This window comes from Zonotrichia albicollis, chromosome Z, assembly GCF_047830755.1.
Source record: "Zonotrichia albicollis isolate bZonAlb1 chromosome Z, bZonAlb1.hap1, whole genome shotgun sequence".
NCBI lineage: Eukaryota > Metazoa > Chordata > Aves > Passeriformes > Passerellidae > Zonotrichia > Zonotrichia albicollis.
In genome coordinates this window covers 46132892-46154879 of record NC_133860.1, presented here as the reverse complement: position 1 = coordinate 46154879, position 21988 = coordinate 46132892, and the positions used below count along the sequence as shown (strand labels likewise).

The following is a 21988-nucleotide window of genomic DNA, read 5'->3' as shown; positions in this document are numbered from 1 at the left end:
ACAAAACCAACTAACCAATTAAAACAACAAAAAGAGGCAAGAAACCAGGGAAAGCCTTGCACACCTTTGTGAGCAAGGTGTTGCAGCACATAGCGTATGGGGCAGTCTTTGGTCAGGTGGATGCTCCCCCTGGAGCTGTGGCTGCACAGAGGGCCCAGGACTTCACCTCTGCCAGGCCACCACTTCCATGGACAGCCACTGCTGAGGGCGTGCCAGCCTCAGCGTGCAGCCAAACCAGGCCCGGCTGCACTGGCTGTGCCCAGTTACAGGCCCCTGAGGACAGGAGAGACATGGAGCTCCTGGAGCAGGTCTGACAGAGGGCAACAAAGATAGCTAACAAATTGGAGCACCTCTTTCATGAGGAAAGGCTGAGAGTTGGGCCTGTTCAGCCTTAAAAAAATATGTCTGTGAGGTGGCCTTGTCAGTCTAAGTCTCTGAAGGGAGGCTGCGAAGAGGATGGACCCGGCTCTTCTTAGCAGCTCTGAGCAACAGGACACGAGGGCAGAAGACAAGAGGACAATGGGCCTAAAATTATGCACAGGAGGTTCCACCTGAGTGTGAGGAAGAAACCTCTATCTTTTTAGTGCAGTTGACCGAGCACTGGATCAGATTGCCCAGAGAGGCTGTGGACTTTCCCTCATGGGGGACATTCAAGAACAGTATGGACAAATCCTGCGCCATGTGCTTGAGCAGGGAGGCTGCACCAGGTGGCTTGCTGTTCCCCTCTAGCCCGACCGGCGCGGAAGCGGGGCGAGAGCAGCAGAGCCAGCGCCACCGCCGGGCCCGGCGCCGGACCACGTGAGCGGCGGGCGGGGCCGGGCCGGGCCGCGCTCTGACCCTCGCGCGTGCCCGTACGGCGGCTGCGCGGCGGGCGGGAGGACGGCGCGGCCATGGAGCGCGGCGGCGACACGGGCGGGTGGCGGCTCCGCGCCACCGCCGCACAGCGCGACCGCCGCCGGCCGCCGCCGCGAGAGGACGGCGACCCCGGCGCGGGCGGCAAGAAGCGGGGCGGGCGGCGGCCGCTGCTGCCGCTGCCCGAGGCGCGGGGGGCGCCGCTGGTGCTGCTGTACCTGCTGGGGCTGCGGGCGCTGGCGCAGGTGTCGCACCGGCAGCTGCTGAGCCGCCAGCCCGCCGCCGCCGGGCCCCGCGACTTCAGCGCCTCCCGCGCCAGGTACGGCGGGGTGCCGGGCGGGAGGCGGCCGGGGTGGGTGGCGGTCCCTGGCAGAGGGGTCGTGTCGCGCTGTGCCCTGGCGAAAGCTCGGAGCTGGTTGAGCAGCGCCTCCCAATAGTTTAGTTCCAGTAGTCTCGTGTAGTGCTCAGTGTCTTCAAGTTTTCAGTTGTTATGTCACCGAGACGTCGGCAAGACTAAAACTATCACTTTAATTTCAGTTTTGGAGTGTTAGCGTCAGGTGTATATCTCGATAAAAGTGTGCTTTTTCAGACATTCGGAAAAAGACATATATGCATATACAGAGCCTCGCTAAAGGTAAAGTCTTTAGCTTCTTCATTCACCCTTCTGTTTCTTTTTAAATTGATATGTTCAGATCAGAAAACCAATACCATGGCTTACTATCATGGTAAAAAGAAGGAGTCCTAATCAGGGCTATATTCCCATTACAAGTTACCATCTAACTGGCTTTAGCCTCTTCTGCCTACCATGAGTTTTGAAATAGAACCATCTACAAAAATGTTACACTTGTAGATAAGTTACATACTAAATGTATTGATGCTTGAGTTTTAATTTATGTCTTACAGGGGATATCTTGACAACATTACAGCAATTGGGCCCAGAACAGTTGGAAGTCCAGAAAATGAAGTTCTTGCAGTTAACTACCTCTTAGAACAAATCAGGGGAATAGAAAGAGAAAGCACGGATGCTCACAAGATATCTGTAGACATACAGAGGCCCACAGGCTCCTTCAGCATTGACTTTTTAGGGGGCTTTACTAGTTACTATGCAAACATAACCAATGTGGTAGTGAAGCTGGAACCTCGCAATGGAGCTGAGCATGCAGTGTTATCCAATTGTCACTTTGATTCCGTACCAAATACCCCAGGTAGGTCTGTGCATTTGTTCCATGTTTCTGTGTGTGACATGAGCTGCAGGGCTTGGCTCATGGATTTCTCCTACCAAGTTGCCACACTAGAATAATGCACGTGCCAGCTAGTCAGCTTGGCCTCAGTGAAACTCATTGTTTAGAGTGACAGATTGATCCTAGTTAAACTCAGGATTTCACTCTCATTTTCTGGTAGGCAGTGATTTACAGATGCTTATCTAGATTTCTGGGAAGTTTGGATATATATGCCTTTCTTGTACTTCACTGCTTATGCATATTGTTTTTGTGCTGTTTCCACCCATCGTCCAGGTCTTTTCATATTTCTGTACTGATTTAATCCTGGTTTTCCTTTCACAGGATGCTTTGTGCCAGAGATTATGCCCACACATATTAACGAGTCTGTTTTCCCCTCCTTCTACTGGGTATCTCAGATTTTCAGTCTGATATGCTTAAGATATGCCAGGGTTTTTTTTTCATTCCACATTCAAAGCTTCTGTCTCAAAAGACTGTAGTGATCAAAGGCTGGAGTACTATTACCTTGATAGTGTGTATATGTTTTACTGCTAGTTTGAGTATCACTTTTGCGTACTCTCTTATTCTTGTTCCTCTACATTTTTAAAATCTAATCCTTTAAAATTGTTACTGCAGCAAGGGTGTAAACTGCTTTGTAAATTTGTGGGTTTAACAAAGCTAGGAAGGTATGGATCTAAAACAAAATCTGTTGTAACACTCAGCCACAGGTGTGTGCCTGTTACTACAGTTAAAAAACACCCACAGGTGGCACTCACCAATGATACAGCTTTTACTGGAATTTCTTCATTTACATCCCATGCAATATTTTAATTTTTTGGTGGTGAGCCTTCTGTTCTGTAGCACATGTGACTAGTCTTCATTATTAAGGGAACAGTTGAGTGTTAGCTAGAGAAACAAAGCTTTTGCTGGACTCCTCCTGCCTTTTTTCTGAACATAAATTGTGTATAGAACTTCTCTTTCTCAATCATATTTGTACAACATGAGCTTCTAAATTTAGCTTAATAAATGCATGATTATTATACATGCTCTGTGACTGAGGAACTGCAGAGATGCTAATTACTGCATGTGTGTCTACCAAGACTTAGAGTATTTCACAAGCACAGTACTATGACAATTAAAAATTGTTTTCTAATTGATGTCCTATGTAAATTGTGTGTCGATTTCTGTGGATTATAAAACAGGATTATGTTTACATCAGTTATTTTCTTTACAGTTACTCAAACACTAAAATATTTCACCAACCTTGCACGGAAGTGCCAAAAACATAGGAGTGGTTTGTGTAGGATTTTAGAGAAAACTGCAGAGGAGCCAGAAATCATCCTGTGTGCTTGTTATTAATCACAAAGCAGCCTAGCTCTTTACAGCAGCAAGGAGCTGCTCTGCCTCTTGTTTTCTTAGTGTGTCACTTGCACATTACCTAAGCAAGAATTTTTTGGTTTTTCCCATATTCTCTTAGCTGTTTGCTTACAGCCCTTTTTTTCATTATCAGAAAGGTGGGCTTTTAACCAGAATCAGCATGACTCAAAGATCAGTGAGTAATACATTTGAAATCAGATAATAAAATATAATCTGCTTGTGGTGCTTATAGACACAAAATGTGTGAAGCAAATCTCAGTAAATCATTTATTTTGAAAAATAGAAAGCTTGTGTTCCTTGTGAAGGAAAAATCATAAACTTTGAAGTCCTAAAATATGTCTCTTGTTCTGATTCTGCTGCTCTTCAGTTTATATGCCTATTTGATTATTTTCTGATAAACTTGACAGCAAAAACATTCTTGAAATATCATTGCAGACATGATGTGGTTTTCTTAGGCCGTAATTTCTGAGAAATAGGGTAGAGAATTGTGTATTGGAAAAATTTCAAATTTACTTATTCTATGCAATAAACTAAAGTTAAAACCTAGACTAAGATTTGTGTTTATATTAAGAATATGTTGTATTCATAGCAGATACTTCTTAAGTTTTGCCTGGTGACAAGCTTTGGAAAAGCTGCTCTTTTTTTTCTTTAGTGTGTAAATTGAACATTTTGAGCAGCCAACAAGTGTACCTAAATAGCATGCTGACTCCTGAACACACCATTGTTGGCATCTCAGTGCATGTCAGCAACATGCGTGCAACCCAGGCCCACAGGAACGAGGTTTAAATTTCTGTTTTCTCCCAAATTTTATTTATTAGAACAGGATAGGGAGGTGCTACAGCTTGTACCAAAGTGAGGGAAGTGGGAAAATGGGAGGCCTTGACTCAAAGATGGCTGCTTAATCAAGATAAAAAACCAGTGGGGCGTGGGAGGTGTGAGATTGTAATTGGATGAGAAACTCAGAGACAACAGAGATTAGAGTGAAAGGGCTTTCTGCAAAGAAAGAAGGGTGTTGAAAAGCATCTGATCATGAAAATCTTTTATTATAATGTATACCTTATGGAGACTTTTAAAGATGTGAATTCTGGTATTTCCTTAGCTTTATTTTGCAGTCTTAGCTTTGTGTTACTTGGAGGTTTTGTCCTCCTAATTGAATGCGTTGTAAGAGTGTAGAGCACTTCAGGGTGACTTTAGTGGGAATGTTTATTTCTTGAAATTTGAGAGTGCTGTCAATGAAAATTACCTCCTTATTTGTTCAAGTTGTATTTAGGAAAATAGATAATTATCACATTGCTTTCCTAGTAGCCTGGTTAGTCTTAGATTCAACACCTCTTGAACAGTGGTGTTGAATCTGATATCTTGTCATTCACTTGCCCAACTTCTGAATTTATTTTTTCTTTCAGCTGTTGCTTTCAACTGGTGTAGACAGAGGGTACAAGCAGCACCAAAAATATACTAAAGCTTAACACAATTGTACTGCAGTTATATTAAAACTGCAATAGCATAAACCATTTTCTCTCTCTTGTTTTTGTTACAAATCTATGTGTTTGTTGTAAGCTTTATTATTTTGCTGATTATTTTAAGGTGCCAGCGATGATGCTGTTAGCTGTGCGGTGATGCTTGAAATACTTAACACACTTTCGAAGTCATCACAGTCCCTGCAGCATGCTGTCATATTCTTGTTTAATGGTGCAGAAGAAAATATTTTACAGGTGAGAATGTGCCAGAATTAAAAATTACACATCAAAGCAGTATATTAAAGCTCTTAACAAATGAAAGATATAGCTTGTGTTTAGTTTAGCTCTTGATATAGCTTGTGTTTAGCTCTTGAAATATTCATTGATTACCTGTCTTTTCTGAGGAGAATGTGTATAATTTCAAAGGAAAGCATGCAGTTGGATTAAGGGTATTGTATATATTAGTTTAAGTAGAAGACTTGCATTTTCTGCATCTATTTGTGTTTTCTGCCTTGTGCCTTGAGTTATATGCAGTCTTGAATGATGGAAAATAACATTTAGGCTTGTCTGGTAGATGTTTGACCTATATTTTTTTGTTTCCCCATCAAGGCTAGTCATGGCTTCATTACACAACATGAGTGGGCCAAGTCAATCAGAGCTTTTATTAACCTGGAGGCAGCAGGTGTAGGAGGAAAAGAACTTGTTTTTCAAACAGGTATGAGCTTGCATTGTGTCCAATTTCTACACTAGGATAATTTGATAATAAATTATGCAGACTTGAAGGAATATTGAAAATGACTCATAAGCAAAAGACAAGAGAACATCTGTGCCTTTTTCCCAGTCCTGTGCACCAGTTAAATTTTTTTTAGTCTTTAGGTAGTTACAGGCTAAACCTCTACCACATAAGTTCCTTCATAGGTGTGAAGCCTGTGGAGGGCAGAACAACAGAATTGTGTTTCTCTTTTACTTAAAGATAAAAAGGAGAAAAGTGTTTTGGTAGTACATATATCTTAACACTCATACTTTCACATGTTCTATTTATTTTTCACAGAAGTTCTTGTAAAATCAGGAAGATGTTGGCATTAGAACTCCATCTCATGCTCAGGAAGCAGCAAAACTTCTGTGTTTTGTAGGCTACGGTTAGACCTGTACCCCATCCTAGCTGGACTGCAGACATTCTTGTCCTGACGAAGCCCTTAGGTGTTTGCTTGCTCTGAGTGCTTTAGGGGGACAGAATTTTTTCTAAACAGCAGTGTGATACATGATGGATTGGAAACTTGGCTAAAGGTTGTGACTTCTTCATTAACGCTAGTTCTTTTTGGGACATGACTTATCTGCTCTGCCACTGTTGCTCTCTCTAAGCAGTGGCTTAGGTTTTTTTCCCCTCAGGTGTAGTCAGTTCTTTCTCTCAGGTGTGAGTCATTCATCCAACACAATTGTACTTACTATATGCTCTGCAAGGCAAGAATGTTAAATCTCAGTGAGTTACTTTGTGTTATTTGTTACCATGAGAATGCATACCCTAACTGAAGTTCAAAAAATATTTGTTGTGAGTTTTCTGCTCATCTTTTGTCAGGACCTGAGAATCCTTGGTTGGTACAAGCGTATGTAGTTGCAGCCAAACATCCCTTTGCCTCTGTGGTGGCGCAGGAAATATTTCAGAGTGGCATTATCCCGGCAGATACTGACTTCCGTATCTACAGGGATTTTGGCAATGTTCCAGGTATGTTATCAAAAGGCACGTCAATACACATTGCATTTTTATATCAAGGACACTCGTCTCTCGTTGACTATGTGAACATTTTCAAGTTTGATCTGTCACACTGGGAGGGAATTTCCCTGTTCCTTTCGTAAGGAAAGAGTTTTTAGATTGTCATATAGTTGCTAAGGATGTTTCAGATGACAGGTGTTTTCCAGAAAGAAGCTTCATGGTAGAAAAGTTTCTTGAAAATCGGGGAAATACTCCAGGAATTAACAGTACTCTATTAAATATTCTGGTTTGAAACATTTTGGTACATGATGTTAGTAACCTACTTGCAGGAATGAAATGTCTGTATCTAATAGATTAAGCAAAATCATTGTCTTTAGAGGTAGTGACATAGTCATTAATGTATTTCATTTTCCTTGGGTTTTGTTTGATTAGGGATTTTTATTGTTGTTCTTGTTTTGTTTTGTTGTTGTTTTGTTAGGTTGTTGTGGGTTGTTTTTTTCCGTATTGGTGGTGGTGTTTTATTTGGGGGATTTGGTTGTTGGTTTTTAGGGGGTTTTGGCAGGTTTTGTTTGTTTTTTTCCATAATCAAGGACTAGACAGAAGCTTTTTTGTTTTGCTAATCTGTTTACAGCTTGCTGTCCTTTCTGTGGAGAATGATCAGTGGGAAAGAAATGTGAAATGTTCACTCAATGAACACAGTTCAAAAGACTGTAAACTTCTGTAAAGTCCTTGTTGTTCAGGACAGGTTGTCATTGGAGTCAAGAAAAGTGATATTTTTGAATTGATTATTGGTACAAAGCAGTTGTTCTGACATATTCTGTACTGTTCTGAAGTATGCTTCTAGTCTGAAGATAAAGTAGCTGATTTTGTACAATGTCTTCTTTGTTCAGAATCATACCTGGATGGTAAATGACTTCTTACTGACCTCTGGGGATTTTTTTATAAACCAATAAAAAAATAATTAAGTTTAACAATTGGTTTGTTCCTCAGAATTGAGACCTAATTTGCCAAAAACTGTGAGAATTCAGATTGCAGGTAGCAGCTTTTGGCATATGCAGCTGAACAGGTGAATGGGATACACTGAATGTATAACTTATTAAGCAGAGGGTTTAACCTTTGGGTTTTGGTAAATACTTTTGTTTACACATTAGAAGTTCAAAGAGCGCACCTGGTATTTTGAGAAGGAGCTCTGTAGTTTCACAGTGCTGCTTTTTATTACTTTTCAGCATGAACATTTATTGAAGTGTTGCAAGTAAGCCTTTGGCAAGCACCTTGTACATCTTGTACATGAGGCTGAGCTGATCTGGTGTTTTCATGCGTTTCTCTATTTGGGTACAGATGTCCTGGGAATGGGTACATGCAAAATGACAGATACTTTAAAATATTTTAAAGCTGTTCTCTTTTAAAGACACTGGAAGTCCAGTTAGTTTTCCTTCTGTAAAGAAGACTACTTTCTTCATCTCTAAGGATGATGACTGGGTTACAAAGTAGAGCAGCATTTTCTGTAAAGAATATGGGAGGCTTTCATTTATTTGTTTTGGGGTTTTAGGATTGTATAGATTTTAAAAATGCTGCTTTTCTTTTTGTAGGAATAGATTTGGCTTTTATTGAAAATGGCTACATTTACCATACAAAATATGACACATCAGACAGAATTTTGACAGATTCCATTCAGAGAGCAGGTTGGTATTTTAAGGATTCAATAATTTACCAAAGAGTGGTGTTGTAGCTGCTTTTTCATTTTGCTGTAGGACTGCTGCAGTATAAATTGATAATTTTAATGACACATTTAGTACATGTTGGTTGTGTTCTCAAGAACACAAAGAAAGAATTAACTGAATACATACATTTTAAATAATAAAAGAAATATATTTGGTCAGCTTGGGAAGATAAACTTTACCAGCCTCCAGTGACATTAGATTCCACAGTTGCTTTCAAATCAGAGTTATTGTCTCTCCGTTGATACCTGATTAATCAGCATTCTGTGTTCCTTTTATCTCACTAAGTCCCATTATTGGTTAATGTTTTTCATCTGAAGCTTTTGAGTAGTTTGGTGGCATATAGACTGATCTACCAACAGAGAATTTTGGATTAGAATGGACCTCAGGAAAACTTATGTGGTAGCACACAGACTGGGTAAATAGGATTTATTTTCAACAACAGGTTGTGCTCATAGCAGGCTGTTTGACAGAATGCAGTAAAAAAAATGATGAAAACCTTTAATTTCCCAGGAAAATGAGCATAATCCAAAATACTCCAGGATTTTGCCTATTTACTCTTCACGTTTATACAGAAGCCAGCTTAGATGACCAGCATGAATTATGGTTTTAAACACTTCCTTGCACCAATTTAGCTGCAGGACAGAAAGTAACGCTTTTAAATTCCTATTGGAAAGATGATTTTACTGGTCATGATGGTTATATGTAGAACTTGTCCCATTAAATATATGACAGGTTAAAAAAACAAAAAGACAAACTTTATAGCCAGTAAGCACTTTTTATGGTCTAATAAAAGCAAAATCAAAGTTTAGAATGATTGCTCTCATTGGGTTACCTGTGTTTTGACTGTACTGTGTAAAAGCAAAAGGTGATTGATTCCTGGAGGCTACAGAATAAAATAGTGGTCTTGTGTTTACAGTCATGTAGGGAGGGAAAGGCAGGTAATTCATAGTCATGGAAACCTGGAGGGGTCACTTAGTAGTGAGGAAAGGATGAAGATTAGGAAATTATAAACTCTTCCATGGGTTAGCCTTCAGTGTGAAATATCAGAAGTCAAGAAGAGTTTGTGGGCTGAAAGCCTGACTGTTGCCATCACTGAGGTGATGTCTAAGTGCATGAGACTTCCCAGGTATACTTATTTTGACAGCTGGATAGAATAACTCATGAAGATACTATTTGTATACTGTCAAATACCTGTTTGAGTGTAATTTGTGTATTCATGCCTTTGTTGAGGATATTTCTATACAATTTTTCAGAATGGTTATATTAAAAATGCTGTGTGATAATTTATTAACCTTGATATAACTATACTGCGCCTCTGCTCCTTTAATAGGTGACAATATTCTGGCTGTCCTAAAATACCTGGCTACATCAGAAAAGTTGGCTAAATCTTTTGAGTATCGACATGGAAATGTTGTGTTCTTTGATATACTTGGTTTATTTGTCCTGGCTTATCCTGCTCGTGTTGGCACAATTATGAACTATATTACATCAGCAATTGCTTTTTTTTATTTAAGCAAAAAAGTATTACAGCCAAAACCCAGAGGTAAGTCTAGGTGATTTTGGTGTGGGTTTGTTTGTTTGTGTTTGGGGTTTTTTGGGTGTGTTTTTGTTTGGGTTTTTTGGTGGTTTTTTTTTTAGCTTTTTTGGTTTTTTTTTAATTGCATTACTCTTCAACAAATAGTAATTACTCGGTTCAAAAGCGCAGGTGAAAAAGTGTTCAGACCATTACAGCATCTGGTTAGTTGAACTTCAGAAATAAATTTTAGGTGTGCAGCATGCCATAGGAGTTGCTTTGTGCTTAAGTCTTGCATCTGAATATTAATAATGGTGAAAGAAGATGATAGGCCTAGATGTGTAGCATTTATGAATCATGATTTTGTCTCTTATCATTTCATGAAGGTTAAAATTTAATCTTTTAAAGATTTGGAAATTGAAAAAAAAAACCCGAGTATCCATATTATGTTTTTTATTTTGTTAATTCAGATATGGTGTCAGAACCATGTTTCTATGACATCTGTCTGTAGACAGGAGCAAGTAAGGAAAAAAATATGGAAAATGACAGAAAAATTTAATAGAGTGTAAACCAACTTAAATCTAGTTAGACCTTCTTAGTATGTGTAGGAACATGCCTATTTAAAAGAAATAAGGCTCAGGAAATCACCCCCATCTCAAAATCCAGAAAATATTTTGGAGTAAGAAAATGTTACAAGAAAAGCAACTCAATTTTTTTCTTCTTGAGGGAAACGAGGAGAGGGACTTGTGGGTTTTTTGGTGGTTGGTTTTGTTTCGTTTTGTATTTTTTCAGGGGAGAGTTTTTATTTTATTATTTGTGATTTTTTTATTTGTGGTTCGTTTTTTGTTGTGTTTCTTGTTGGGCGTTTCTGTATGCTTAAAAGTGGAACTGTGGCTCCACTGGCCCCCTAGTAAAATTTTTGCTAGAAAATTAAGAAAGCTGTAATCTGCAAAATGCACCAGTATTCTGGGAATAAACATTGCAGCAGGGATGTGTGCAAAGAACATGCAAAGAATTAGGCTAAGAGATGCAAACTGTGCTGTTGAGATATCTTCACAGGGGATCCCTTTATTTTGGTCATTGAAGTAGTTACACTGTGGGGTAATTAAAATGTTGATGATAGTCTGCAGTAGAATACACAAGTATTGAATGAAACTTCTTTTTTCTTCTTCTATAGCTGTTCATAACCTGAAGAAGTTACTGACTGCATTCAGCTTAACCCTGACGAGCTGGGTGTGTGCACTGGTGGCAGTCCTCATGGTAGCAATGTTTGTCTCCTTCATTGGACGGGCTCTTTCTTGGTACACCCATTTCTATGTTTCTGTGTCTCTCTATGGCACTGCAGCTGCAGCTAAGCTCATTCTTGTGCACATGCTAGCCAAGAAGTTCTTCTACAAGGTAGGCAAGGCTTTGTTGTTATTGTTGAAGGTCAGTGAGGTGTTTAATCTGTGGAAGATAGATTTGAGCTGCTTAAAAAAAAAGCAAAAAGTTTTTAGTATTTAAAGTGTCACTGTGAAAAATTGCTTCATCTAAACATAAAGATTGTTCTGCTAAATCAGAGAGGTAAGAGCTATGTGATTTAAGGCAGCTTTGACCTTTAGGAGATGTTTCAAAAAAAAGGCAGGAGCCTTTGTGACTTGGGTCACAGCAAGCCCAGGCAGTGCCACAGGCTGGGGCAGAGTGGCTGCAAAGCTGCCCCAGGAAAAGGCCCTGGGGGTGCTGGTGACAGCAGCTGAGCATGAGCCAGCAGTGCCCAGGTGGCCAAGAAGGCCAATGGCATCCTGGGCTGTGCCAGCAATGGTGTGGCAGCAGGAGCAGGGCAGGGATTGTTCCCTGTACTCAGTGCTGGTGGGGCCACACCTCAAATCCTGTACTCAGTGTTGAGCCCCTCAGTACAAGAAAGTAATTTGGGTGCTGGAGCATGTCCAGAGAAGGGCAGTGGAGCTGGGGAAGTATCTGGAGCACAAGTTCTGTGAGGAGCAGCTGAGGGAGCTGGGATTGTTTAGGCTGGTGAGAAGGAGGCTCAGGGGGGATCTTTTGGCTCTCTACAACTGCCTGAAGGGAGGGTATAGCCAGGTGGGGCTTGGTCTTTTCTGCCAGACAACCAGCAACAGGACAAGAGGAAATGTTAAGTTATGCCAGAGGAGATTCAGATTAGATATTAAGAGACATTTCTTTATGGAAAGGATTATCATGCTTTGAAACAGGCTGCCCAGGGAAAGGGTTGGGTCACCATCCTTGGAGGTATTTAAAAGATGTGTAGATCTGGCGCTTAGGGACATGGTTTACCAGTGGTCTTGGCAGTGCAAGGCTTAGATCAAATGATCTCAAAGGTATTTTCTAACTTAAACAATTCTGTGATTATTCTGATTTATAGTTGTTTTGACCACAGCTGGAGATGTAACAGAGCTCTGTCTGTGTTCTTCTCTGCAATAGGTAAAAGTCATTTAGGCCCCTGCAAAACTCAGTGAGGATTTGGTGTGTTACTTTTCCATTGCTGTCATTTGTCACGATTACTGTCTGTTTACCTGTTTTGCTTAGGATTCTTTTTTATGAATTAACCAATGTGATTTAACATGTGTAATAATTTCATAATTATGGATTATAGCAGTCTCATATGGTTTTGTGTTAAATACGAATAATCTTGAGGTATCTGATAGATATGACACTCCTCCAGGGCAGAAGTTGACTACTCAGGCCTGCTAGGTTGAGGTTTTAGGTGTAGTAATATTTAGTCATTCAGCTTGCTGTTACTTATATTATCTCAGCCATGTGGGTAGGTTTTGGACAAGGGAATTTAGGAAGCCTTAGTTGTCATCCAAATACAAATCTTTGAAAAAGTTTTAAGAACTTCATGCCATTTGTTTGTATGAAAAGTTCTGAGTGGATCCATTGTGTCTTTCTCTGGAAGTAGGTTTTTTGAATGTTTTTAGGGAAGGGGAGTGTTAAGTGGTACGTATATCTTACTAAATGTATGTATTTTGTGTTTTCCTTTTGTGGAAAAGAAGAGCCATTTATTAAATAGATGCAATGTTACCGTTTTCCAGTCGTCTGGATGAGCTGGTTGTTACTTTCATTAGCTGTTAGGACATTTCAGACTCTAGATCTACATCATTGTGGAAGATAGATTTGAGCTGCTTCCACTGATTGCCTAATCATCAGATCAACCATCTGAAAATCAGAAGTGTTGCCTGCTGTAGCTTGCACCACGCTCTACAGTTAATGTTGCTTGCATTTGACTTAAAAGTTGCATAAAAATTTTGGAAGCCAGTTTCTTCCTTGGCTATCAGAGGCAGATTCATGGCTCAACAACTTCTGAGTTGATAAGCTTAATGTTTTGAAATAGTTTGGCAACTTTTATGTTTCTTCACTCTCCTCTTTTTTTCTTCCTCACCCTGAAACTGAAGGAGGGGCTTTCTGATAACCATTGTTCATGCAAGTAGTCCCTTGTGCTACTAGCTGGATTTGCAGTTAGGAATCATGCCATGCAAACAGCGCAGAATGGCCCATGTAATTTAAAAAAAATCCAAACCCAAAGCAAATAATGCTTGTGTAAGAAGCTTGTTAATATGCTGTGTTTCTTTTTTTAAAAAAAGACCCTATTTGCCTGAAACATTAGCAATGTTTGTATTTGTGTATTCTTTGGTATTGTTATTTGTACATTGCCTTCCTCCTTCTTCCCCAGCCTATGTAATCTCTTTTTCAAGTTATGTCAGCAGAATTAGAAAATTAGTAAAAAACATGTACTGTCATGGATAATTCTGTATGGTAAGAAGATGGTGAGATGATGCTATTCAAAATTGTTTTGCCCAAGGAAAACAATTGTTTACAAGGAATGTAGATTTTTTAATGTGTTCTCATGAGATGGGACCTATGGAATGTGCACAGTAATGAAATGTTTTTACTTCTTTTTGTTACAGAATGTGAATGAGCAGTTCCTGGGAGATGTTTTTTTTGATGCCTCATTGATGATTTGGTCAATAGTATTGGCTGTGATGACTCAGATGGGCCTTTGTTCAGCATTCATTTGTACATTGTGGGTAGCGTTTCCTTTACTCACTAAACTGATGATCCACAAGGAATTCAGCCAAAAAGGTATGGATTTTGAGGGGTAGATGTTATGTTTCTAAACGTGTACCCCTACTCTTATTTAAGCAAAAGAAATCGCAAACATTGACTTTGAGTAATCAAATTAACTTAGTCACATTTTTGTCATGAAAAAAGTGTTCTTGAACTAGAGACGAGTTTGTAAGTGTGAGAAGCTTTAAAAAAATATGCTGAAAAACATCCCAGGTCTCAGGCTGTAAGAACAGTATGTCAGTATATTAATAAGTGATCAGAATTTTGATGAACAGTAAGGTTCATAAAAATATAATAATATTTAAATGATGCTTGGGACAGTAAACATTTTTCAGGTTTTTTTTGTAGTACAAGATTAATTTTGTGGTGGTTTTGAAAATTATACTGGTGTTAGCTGTGCAAAATGAGATCTTCCCATATCCATGTTAGGGATGAGGACCAGTATTGTGTATTGGGACTTGCAGCAGTATATCCTTGTGGATATTTCAATAAAGCTGTGTGTTTATGTCCTTGTAAGCTTCTACTTTTTTGTCTTTTGCTTCTTCCTGTTCTGTATAGGTGCCACAATAAAGTTTATTGTGATGTACATGCTGGGGATGTTTGTTCCCTATTTGTATATGCTGTATCTTAGTTGGACTGTGTTTGAAATGTTTACACCTGTCATGGGACGAAGTGGTTCAGAAATTCCACCAGATATGGTGTTGGCAGGATTTATTGTCATCTTTACTGTGATCCTATCTTCCTATTTTGTAAGTAGAATTTGCAAATGTTGTTTAAAACCCTTAAGCTTTCTCTATAGTTTAGAATAAGATGTGCTTTTTGATTAATACTGGAAGTTAGTGATAATTTTACAGTATCTTAAACATTACAGGAAAATTCTAGAACATATGTCAAAGATTCCACAGTTTGTGTTAGTCAAAGAAAGATCATTGAAGTAGAGCTTATATTGCTGTATGGTGATGTAGTACAGACTGATGTAAAAGACAAAATGTAATGCTAAATTTTGAGTAGAGATGGAGTAGAGATTTGATTTAGGTTTAATATATGACTGAACAATACATATACCAACTTCAAAAAGAATACTCAGATTTGTGGGCTTTTTCTGCTGCTATAGAACCTGGAAAAATTTGGTTTTTGGGTTTTTTTTGTTGGGTTTTTTTTTTTGGTTGTTTGTTTGTTTTGGCAGATGTTTTAAAAACAAGAAAATTTTGAAAGTTCCAGGAACTACTCACTTTGTTTCTTTTTAAAAAAGAAATCATCTTAAAAACACTAGTTCTAAATACTGAGATTAAAAAGACATAATTGCAAGTACCACCTCACACGAGACACTTCCTTTTAATGTACCTTCAGTTCCATAATTGAATTTTAGAATTATACAAGTAGAGTTTTATATTTATGTGTTACAGTTTTATAACTGGACTGTTTTTTTATTCTCTAGATTAACTTCATTTACCTTGTCAAAAGTACCAAAACGACGCTAGTAACTTTAACTACTGTGTTTGTAGTCACTCTGATTCTCGTTTGTAGTGGAATCTTCTTTCCTTACAGTTCTGATGCAGCTAATCCAAAGCCTAAGCGAGTCTTTCTCCAGGTAAGAAAAGGTTTGCATGTTGTATGGCCTCTTTTGGTTGCAAGAATGTTTAGTTTTTCCAAGGCTTAATATCCCCTTTCTTTCTTGGTTTAAAAGCTCTAATGGTTATTCTTGGATTTGAAACAATTGATGTTTCCCTTGTTCACTCCCAGTGTTCAGCTCACCTGTGTCAGAAGAGCAGGGTGTTTTAGGGGGGTTTAAGTGGGTGAATTGTGTAACCAATGGTAATTTTAAAAGGAATGTGGTTTGAGGTGGGCTAAAACAGTCATCTTCTAATAGTGTTTTTATGATATGTTTTCATCTGAGTAATTCTTGCATTTATATTCATAAATACTCAGATACCTGTTCAGTGCTGAAAAGTCTACTGAAAATGCAGTAGACCTTAAGGTATTTCAGACCTTAAGGATATTTCAGAATCACCTCTGACTCTTGCAAATTCCAGAGGCTCCATTATCTTTCTGTGTTTGTTGTTTTTTTTTCTTCTAGCATACGAGCAGAAGATTTCATGATCTAGATGGAAATGTGGTTAAAAGTGACTCTGGTATATGGATCAATGGGTTTGATTATAATGGAATATCTCACATAACTCCCCATGTACCTGAAATCAATGACACCATTAGAACTCCATGTGAGGAGCAGGCTCCCTTCTGTGGCCTTCCTTGGATTCTGCCAGTCCATTTCATGTTCCGGTTTGTGTGAACTCTGCCTCACTTGAGCACTTTACTGCAAAGTACAGCAGTCGTTTATGCAATTTCACTTACATAAGGGAGGAAAAACTAAGGATGATCCTTCATCTGTGTCTTCTGCCATGGATCTGCTGCAGGAGCTGTAGAAGTTGATGTGTGGAAATTAGATGTAGGCACCAGAGGAGAAAAAGGTGAAGGGGGGCCTCCTAAAGGGCAGTTCAGAAGAGGAGGATATATGTCTTCTCCCTTCTTCCCTTCCTTCACTGCAGCTGGCAGCAGAGGATGTTTAGAGTAGCAGGTCTCTGTAGAAGGAATCCAGCTGCTGTGGCTGTTTCTCACACCACAAGAGTCTTGAGAGCAAAAGTTTATCTGTTTGAAGGTGAAAATGTTCTCACTTGTTTGTTTTGTAATTTAAGGCAGATGAAGGTAATGAATTGACACACCAGTGACAATTTTTCTATTAATATGCCCTTTAAATATTTGTCAGGCCAAAAGCTGATTTTACCTGTCTCCTGCTAGAATCAGCATCTTTTGAATATTTCATGCAGCAGCAGCACAGTCAGCTGTGCTATGGAGAAACTTCTTGTCTTCTGACCTCAGGGTGTTGCATTGAGAATAACTTGAAACTTTTTTTTTTCTCCACAGGAAAAACTGGTATCTTCCTGCTCCGGAAATTTTGCCAAGAAGCCCCATTCAGTTTAAACTTCTGTCCAAGAAGCTGATGCCTTGGAATTCTGTGAGGTTAAGCTTTGAAGTATCTGGTGAGTGACTGAAGCTTCTGCTTTATGATTTGTGTTTATTTTTATGCCCATAATAAATCAGCCTTTGACTCCAGTACTGCAGGTTGCAGTGCTGTTCCCAAGATAGTTGAGCTTTCTGAGATTAGCATGAATTAATTCAGTTTCATAGCACACTAGAAGCTATGAATAGTGTCTTGCAGTTCTTATTTCTGGGACTGGTAACTTCATCTGTCTTGAGTAAGTCTTGATTTTACAGAAGGTCCTTTCTAAGCTGGATCTTGTAGCATTTTATATGTTAGTATGTATAAGTATTTTTTATATTTATTATTATAAAATGTCCTGTGTTCCTCTGTTACCTTAACATCACACTTATCCCAGTGCTTAGGAAAAATTGGAGCATCTTCTGTAGAGAAGACGTTTCTGTGCTTTGGAAGACATGAATAGTAGCTCAAGGATGCTCTGCTGTTCCAAGGGACAGCAGGTGGCTCCTCTGCCCGTTGATCCATGTGGACTCATCTCTGTCCCCGCAGGCCCGAGCCACATGTCCCTGTACGTGCGGCCGCGCGCGGGCTCCGCGCTGTCCCGCTGGTCCCTCGGGGATGGAATGCCGGTCGCCAGCCTGGGGGGAGACTACTTTGTGTTCTACTCCCGTGGGCTGCAGGCAGCTCCCTGGCACTTCTGGGTGGAACTGACGGTGAGTGCGGCACTGCTGGAAACTGGTGATGCCTTGGTCCACCCTCTTCCCACCATGGCTGCATCCCTGTGTGAAAAGTGTCACTGTAACTTCCTAATGCTTTGCTTTATTTGGTGGATCTTAATTCTAGTATCCTTCTTTTGATAGGTCAGCTTTATAGATCGGCTCCCATGTATTTCCCATGACAGTCCACCAACTTTCAAACAGCCAAGGGAAAAATACTTTTCTTGTCTGCATGGTCTTTGATCATAAGTTTTGATTTCTCTCATCTTCCCCTCACAGTTCCTGAAGTTTTATATTTACTACTGTTATTTCAGAGTTGGTTTTTATTATTATGAGTAGTTCTCTTTCTCTTCTCTTGTTTGCTTGGTGTTGGGGAATTATGGAATCCTTGGTGGAAAATGTACCTGCCCTGAAGCTGAAGAGAGCTGTTAAAGCTTTGTTTGCTAAATTTTCTTTTGCATTATTATCAGCTAGAAACAAGGGCTTCCAGCCTTCCTGTTTGTGTGGGATTCAACTCAACAAATTATAGCTCTCATCCTATAACTTTCTTTATGTCCTGCCTCCACCTAAGCTTCTACTCAGCCTTCGCCCTATGCAGCCCAGGCCAAGGCTTCCACCAAACCCACCTAATCTCAGCCCTGCTATGTTTAGAGAGCATAATGCTGTCCATCTATTATCTGTATGCCTCCTCACCTTCTAACTTGCAAAGGAATAATTTTTTGCAGACCCGTATGTTTTTAGTATAGGTTACCCGTATGTTTTTAATATAGGTTTAGCAGTATGTTTTTGTATGTAAGTTTTTACTATAGGTTTAGTACTTAGCCTTTGAGTAAATATTACAAGTATCTTTGAAAAGTCAGAAAGCCCATTTTTCCTTCCTGCACCAGGCAGTCTAAACACAAATAATCCTCAAAGGGTACTCGATAAGGCAGATAGGAGTCTCAAGTGTGACAAGCCTTGCATGTCTGATAGAGGCAAAGCTAGGCAGAATGGGATTTGCCGTAGAAGGATCAGTGTAAACACTGTGTTGGAGTCCATATCTTGATTTGTCAGCAAAACAGGCAGATACAAACACTGAAGTAGGAGCACGTGGAAGCTGTGTAACACCTCAGAGGCACTGTGATCCAAAAATGTGGTTGCCAGTTTGTTTCAAATTGAACTTGTCATGTAATCAGATTGATACGTTGAAGATAAGGGAGTGTTTTAACATAGAGAGCAAAGAACTGCAGGACAGATACTGTCTGTAGAAAAAACTGCATCTGAATTGATGTATGTTCAATTATCAGGAACAATCATAAAGACTGTGTTGTCCTTTTCTCATTTTCAGGCTCCAGAGAAGCATTCTGATGGGATAGTCTCCCTCGCCATAGCAGCACATTACTTTTTTGGGGAAGATCAAAAGTCACCTCAACTCTATGCCTTACTGGAGAGGTTTCCAAACTGGACGTTTTCTTCTGGCTGGTCCTGTACTTATGACCTTTTTGTCTTTTAATTTTGTCAGCAATGCTGCAGGGCTGATAGGGTTATCTCTGATGCAGCATGCCCTTATGGCAAGCACTTTCTAACAAGATGCCAGAGACTTCAGCAAGAGCTTAAAATACTTCAGCAAGTGGTGTTTCTTTGGCAGTTTGACTGTTTAAAGACTACTGCTGTCTTGGGGATATAATGATACTTTTCTGAATGCAGTTCACCTTGGCTCTTCCACTGAAATGGCAGTTTGGCTAGTGGGTTTCTTAAAATGAAAACTGCACTTGACGAGGTAATATTAGTACAATAAATAGTGGCAATTGTAATGGGAGGGCTTCGTGGAATTATTTTGATACTGTGTTAAATACAACTGTACTTGACTGATACATGGAGTATCACCTACCAATCCTATCCGTCCTATTCAAGTCTGATCTGCAGCTAGAAGGTGTTTGTTCCTGTGGGAGCACGGCAGAGGTGGCAAAGTCCCAGGCATTACTTTTGTCACTGGAGGACGTCACTGAAAGCTGTGATACTCATGTTGGTTGCGTTGAGTCCTTGGCAAATGCGCAATGCGGAGAAATCAATATTATGATGGGACGTGGTAATTGGTTATCCAAATTGTATGTTTCTGTTAAAAAAATTAGTCCTACCCCTTTTCCTGTCTCTCTGGTGTTCCAGCATGAGTGGCTAAGTTCAACCTACCATCTTGTGGTTTTGTTCCTGTTGGGATCTTTCACTACCAGCACATGAGCATGTGACTTGCTCTCTCATACATAAGAGTGCTAAGTCCTTACTCCTTTAAGTGGATGTCTTATAATTAACCTACTCTAAATTTTTAGTTTCCTTCCAATTTATTAGAATTGGCTAATTTTGGTATCTCCTCTGGAGAAACTTTTGGTAGTGTGTTAGTATTGCACTTGCTAATACATTTTGCTATTTCTTAAAATAAGGTTTCCTTTCCTTAAGGAAAAGCACCTAAAAGAGTAATCTTGAAAAGATGTCTAATATTCTGGATTGCTCTTATTTTATTTTCATAGGATGGATTTTTATAAATGTCTGTGTTTTAGAGAATCTTCCAATTTTAATTGGCAAGCTTTGAAATCAGAAGCTACTGACCTCTTTTTTTGTACTTACCATCTTTTTGGGGTTTTTTAATGCAGTGGTTAATAGTTAAGGATAATTTTTGAAATTCAAAGAACTTGATATATCTGAAGGAACTTAGTGGTTTTTTCCAAATTATGTATAAAACATTTGGCTATATCAATATCATACTACAAATTTAAATAGTTAATCTCATGAGTATTGCCTAATGTCATACAGAGCAGATTTTGTGCAGGCATCATCATTTCGAGTAGAAACATGCTAGTACTGGTAAGTTTGCAGAACACATGAAAGAAAATTGTGTGACAGTTAATTTGTGTGAGGCTGTGATGGATAAAGCTCTTCAGTCAGGTATTTTTCCTTTTGATTGTTCTGTAGTAGTGTGTAATAGTGGAAAGAACCAGTGTCATTGGTTAGTCAAGGGACATTAACAAAGATTGTCAACTCACTCATGGACTAGGGTAAGAGGTTTAATTACTGTAATCATAATGAACTGGCCATCAGTATCTTAAAACCTGGGGGTTTATAGATTAATGTGCATTAATCATCACTTGATTGTATCTGATTTGAAAGTACAATCCCTATATTATTTAAAAGTGCTATTAATGATTTGAAAATCAGAGTTATGAACTAAAACTCCTGTGTCTTGAATCTCAACGAATGTGTTGTACTGTACTCTAGCTGATGCACAGCTAGTTAACTAAAGCTGCACTGATATTTACCATCTTTCTCAGTTTTGAGTTTTGTGTTTTGCTTATGATTTAAAGCTTTGGAAGTGCTGTGTGAAGAATTCATATGGGGAGCCAAAAATATAAAAATGCCTGTTGGCAGTTTCTGAAACTTAAAGTGAAGCAATAACTTCTGCTGTCTCAGGATTTAATCCTTGTTAAATAAATTTATTATGAGGTATATCTGGTTTGTTGCAAGTTTCTGTCTTTGTAAATAAAAGCAAAACTTGATTGGTGACACTTGATTTTTAGCATGATTAAAGGCTATATATTTGAGTTTCCATTCATTGCAGTAATGTTTTACTTGAACTTGGTGTAGAAATACTGCTAAGAGCAGTATAATATTGCTGGGTCAGACAGCTGGTGTTAGAGCTGTGTGGAAGATAAGCTTGGCCAAAGAATGCAAAAATCATTTGAGTTGAGAAAAGTCAGAATGGGAATTCTGGGTTGTTTCCTGGAGAGGAGGGTGGTTTTTGAAAAAGATATGATACAGAGGAGTCACTGGTAGCCAAGCTGAGCATTTTTTGCATGGTTGAGACCAGTTTTATTGTTAATCTAAGACAAAAAAAGAGGATGGAAAAATTCTCTGTGTCCATCTGCTTCCCTATTTAAGTACAAGTAGATGAGTCCTCTGCTACTTTGGGTTACTCTTTCTCCTAAAAAAAGCTGTGTGTGATTTACTATCTGCAATGTATTAAATGCAAGCAGCTAGTAACTTTAAGGATACAAGGGCATAGAGTAGAAACATTATTTATTCATTCTTAGTAGAGGCAGTAAACAGTTGGGTAAAATTACCTTATGCTCTTTGGAAACAATTTATATCCACAGCATTTTCTCAATTGCTTTCTTCTGGTTTTCCCCTCATTTTAATGGCTTTAAGAATCTATTGTGTTTTCTATTAAAAGATGTATTTCTGAAGCTGAGTACTAAGCACTTTATCAATGTAAGCAAAAGAGGCCCCTACATGTTGTTGTTATTCTATCTAGTGCATCCTTATAGTGTGTCACCATACCTTCAAGATTGTCTTTCAAGCAGAAGCATGCAATTGAG

General features: G+C 39.2%; 1 protein-coding gene across 1 annotated transcript; it reads left to right on the top strand.

Annotated features, from left to right (window-relative positions):
• Positions 1–842: 842 nt before the first annotated feature.
• ERMP1 (endoplasmic reticulum metallopeptidase 1) lies at positions 843–21221 on the top strand. Its single transcript, XM_005488169.4, has 15 exons — positions 843–1171; positions 1756–2057; positions 5031–5158; positions 5513–5618; positions 6480–6626; positions 8204–8296; positions 9666–9878; positions 11026–11246; positions 13769–13943; positions 14487–14677; positions 15367–15519; positions 16006–16208; positions 16851–16966; positions 17476–17639; positions 18970–21221. Exons 1-15 carry the CDS (start codon positions 891–893, stop codon positions 19132–19134), a joined length of 2658 nt encoding a protein of 885 aa, XP_005488226.3. The 5' UTR covers positions 843–890; the 3' UTR covers positions 19135–21221.
• Positions 21222–21988: the final 767 nt, after the last annotated feature.

Bases quoted from the DNA above. Each gene is read 5' to 3' on its own strand.
- ERMP1 (XM_005488169.4), top strand. From the start codon at position 891: ATGGAGCGCGGCGGCGACACGGGCGGGTGGCGGCTCCGCGCCACCGCC. The intron at 13,944-14,486 runs GTATGGATTTTG...TGTTCTGTATAG, and splicing joins CAAGGAATTCAGCCAAAAAG to GTGCCACAATAAAGTTTATT. The intron at 16,967-17,475 runs GTGAGTGACTGA...CTGTCCCCGCAG, and splicing joins GTTAAGCTTTGAAGTATCTG to GCCCGAGCCACATGTCCCTG.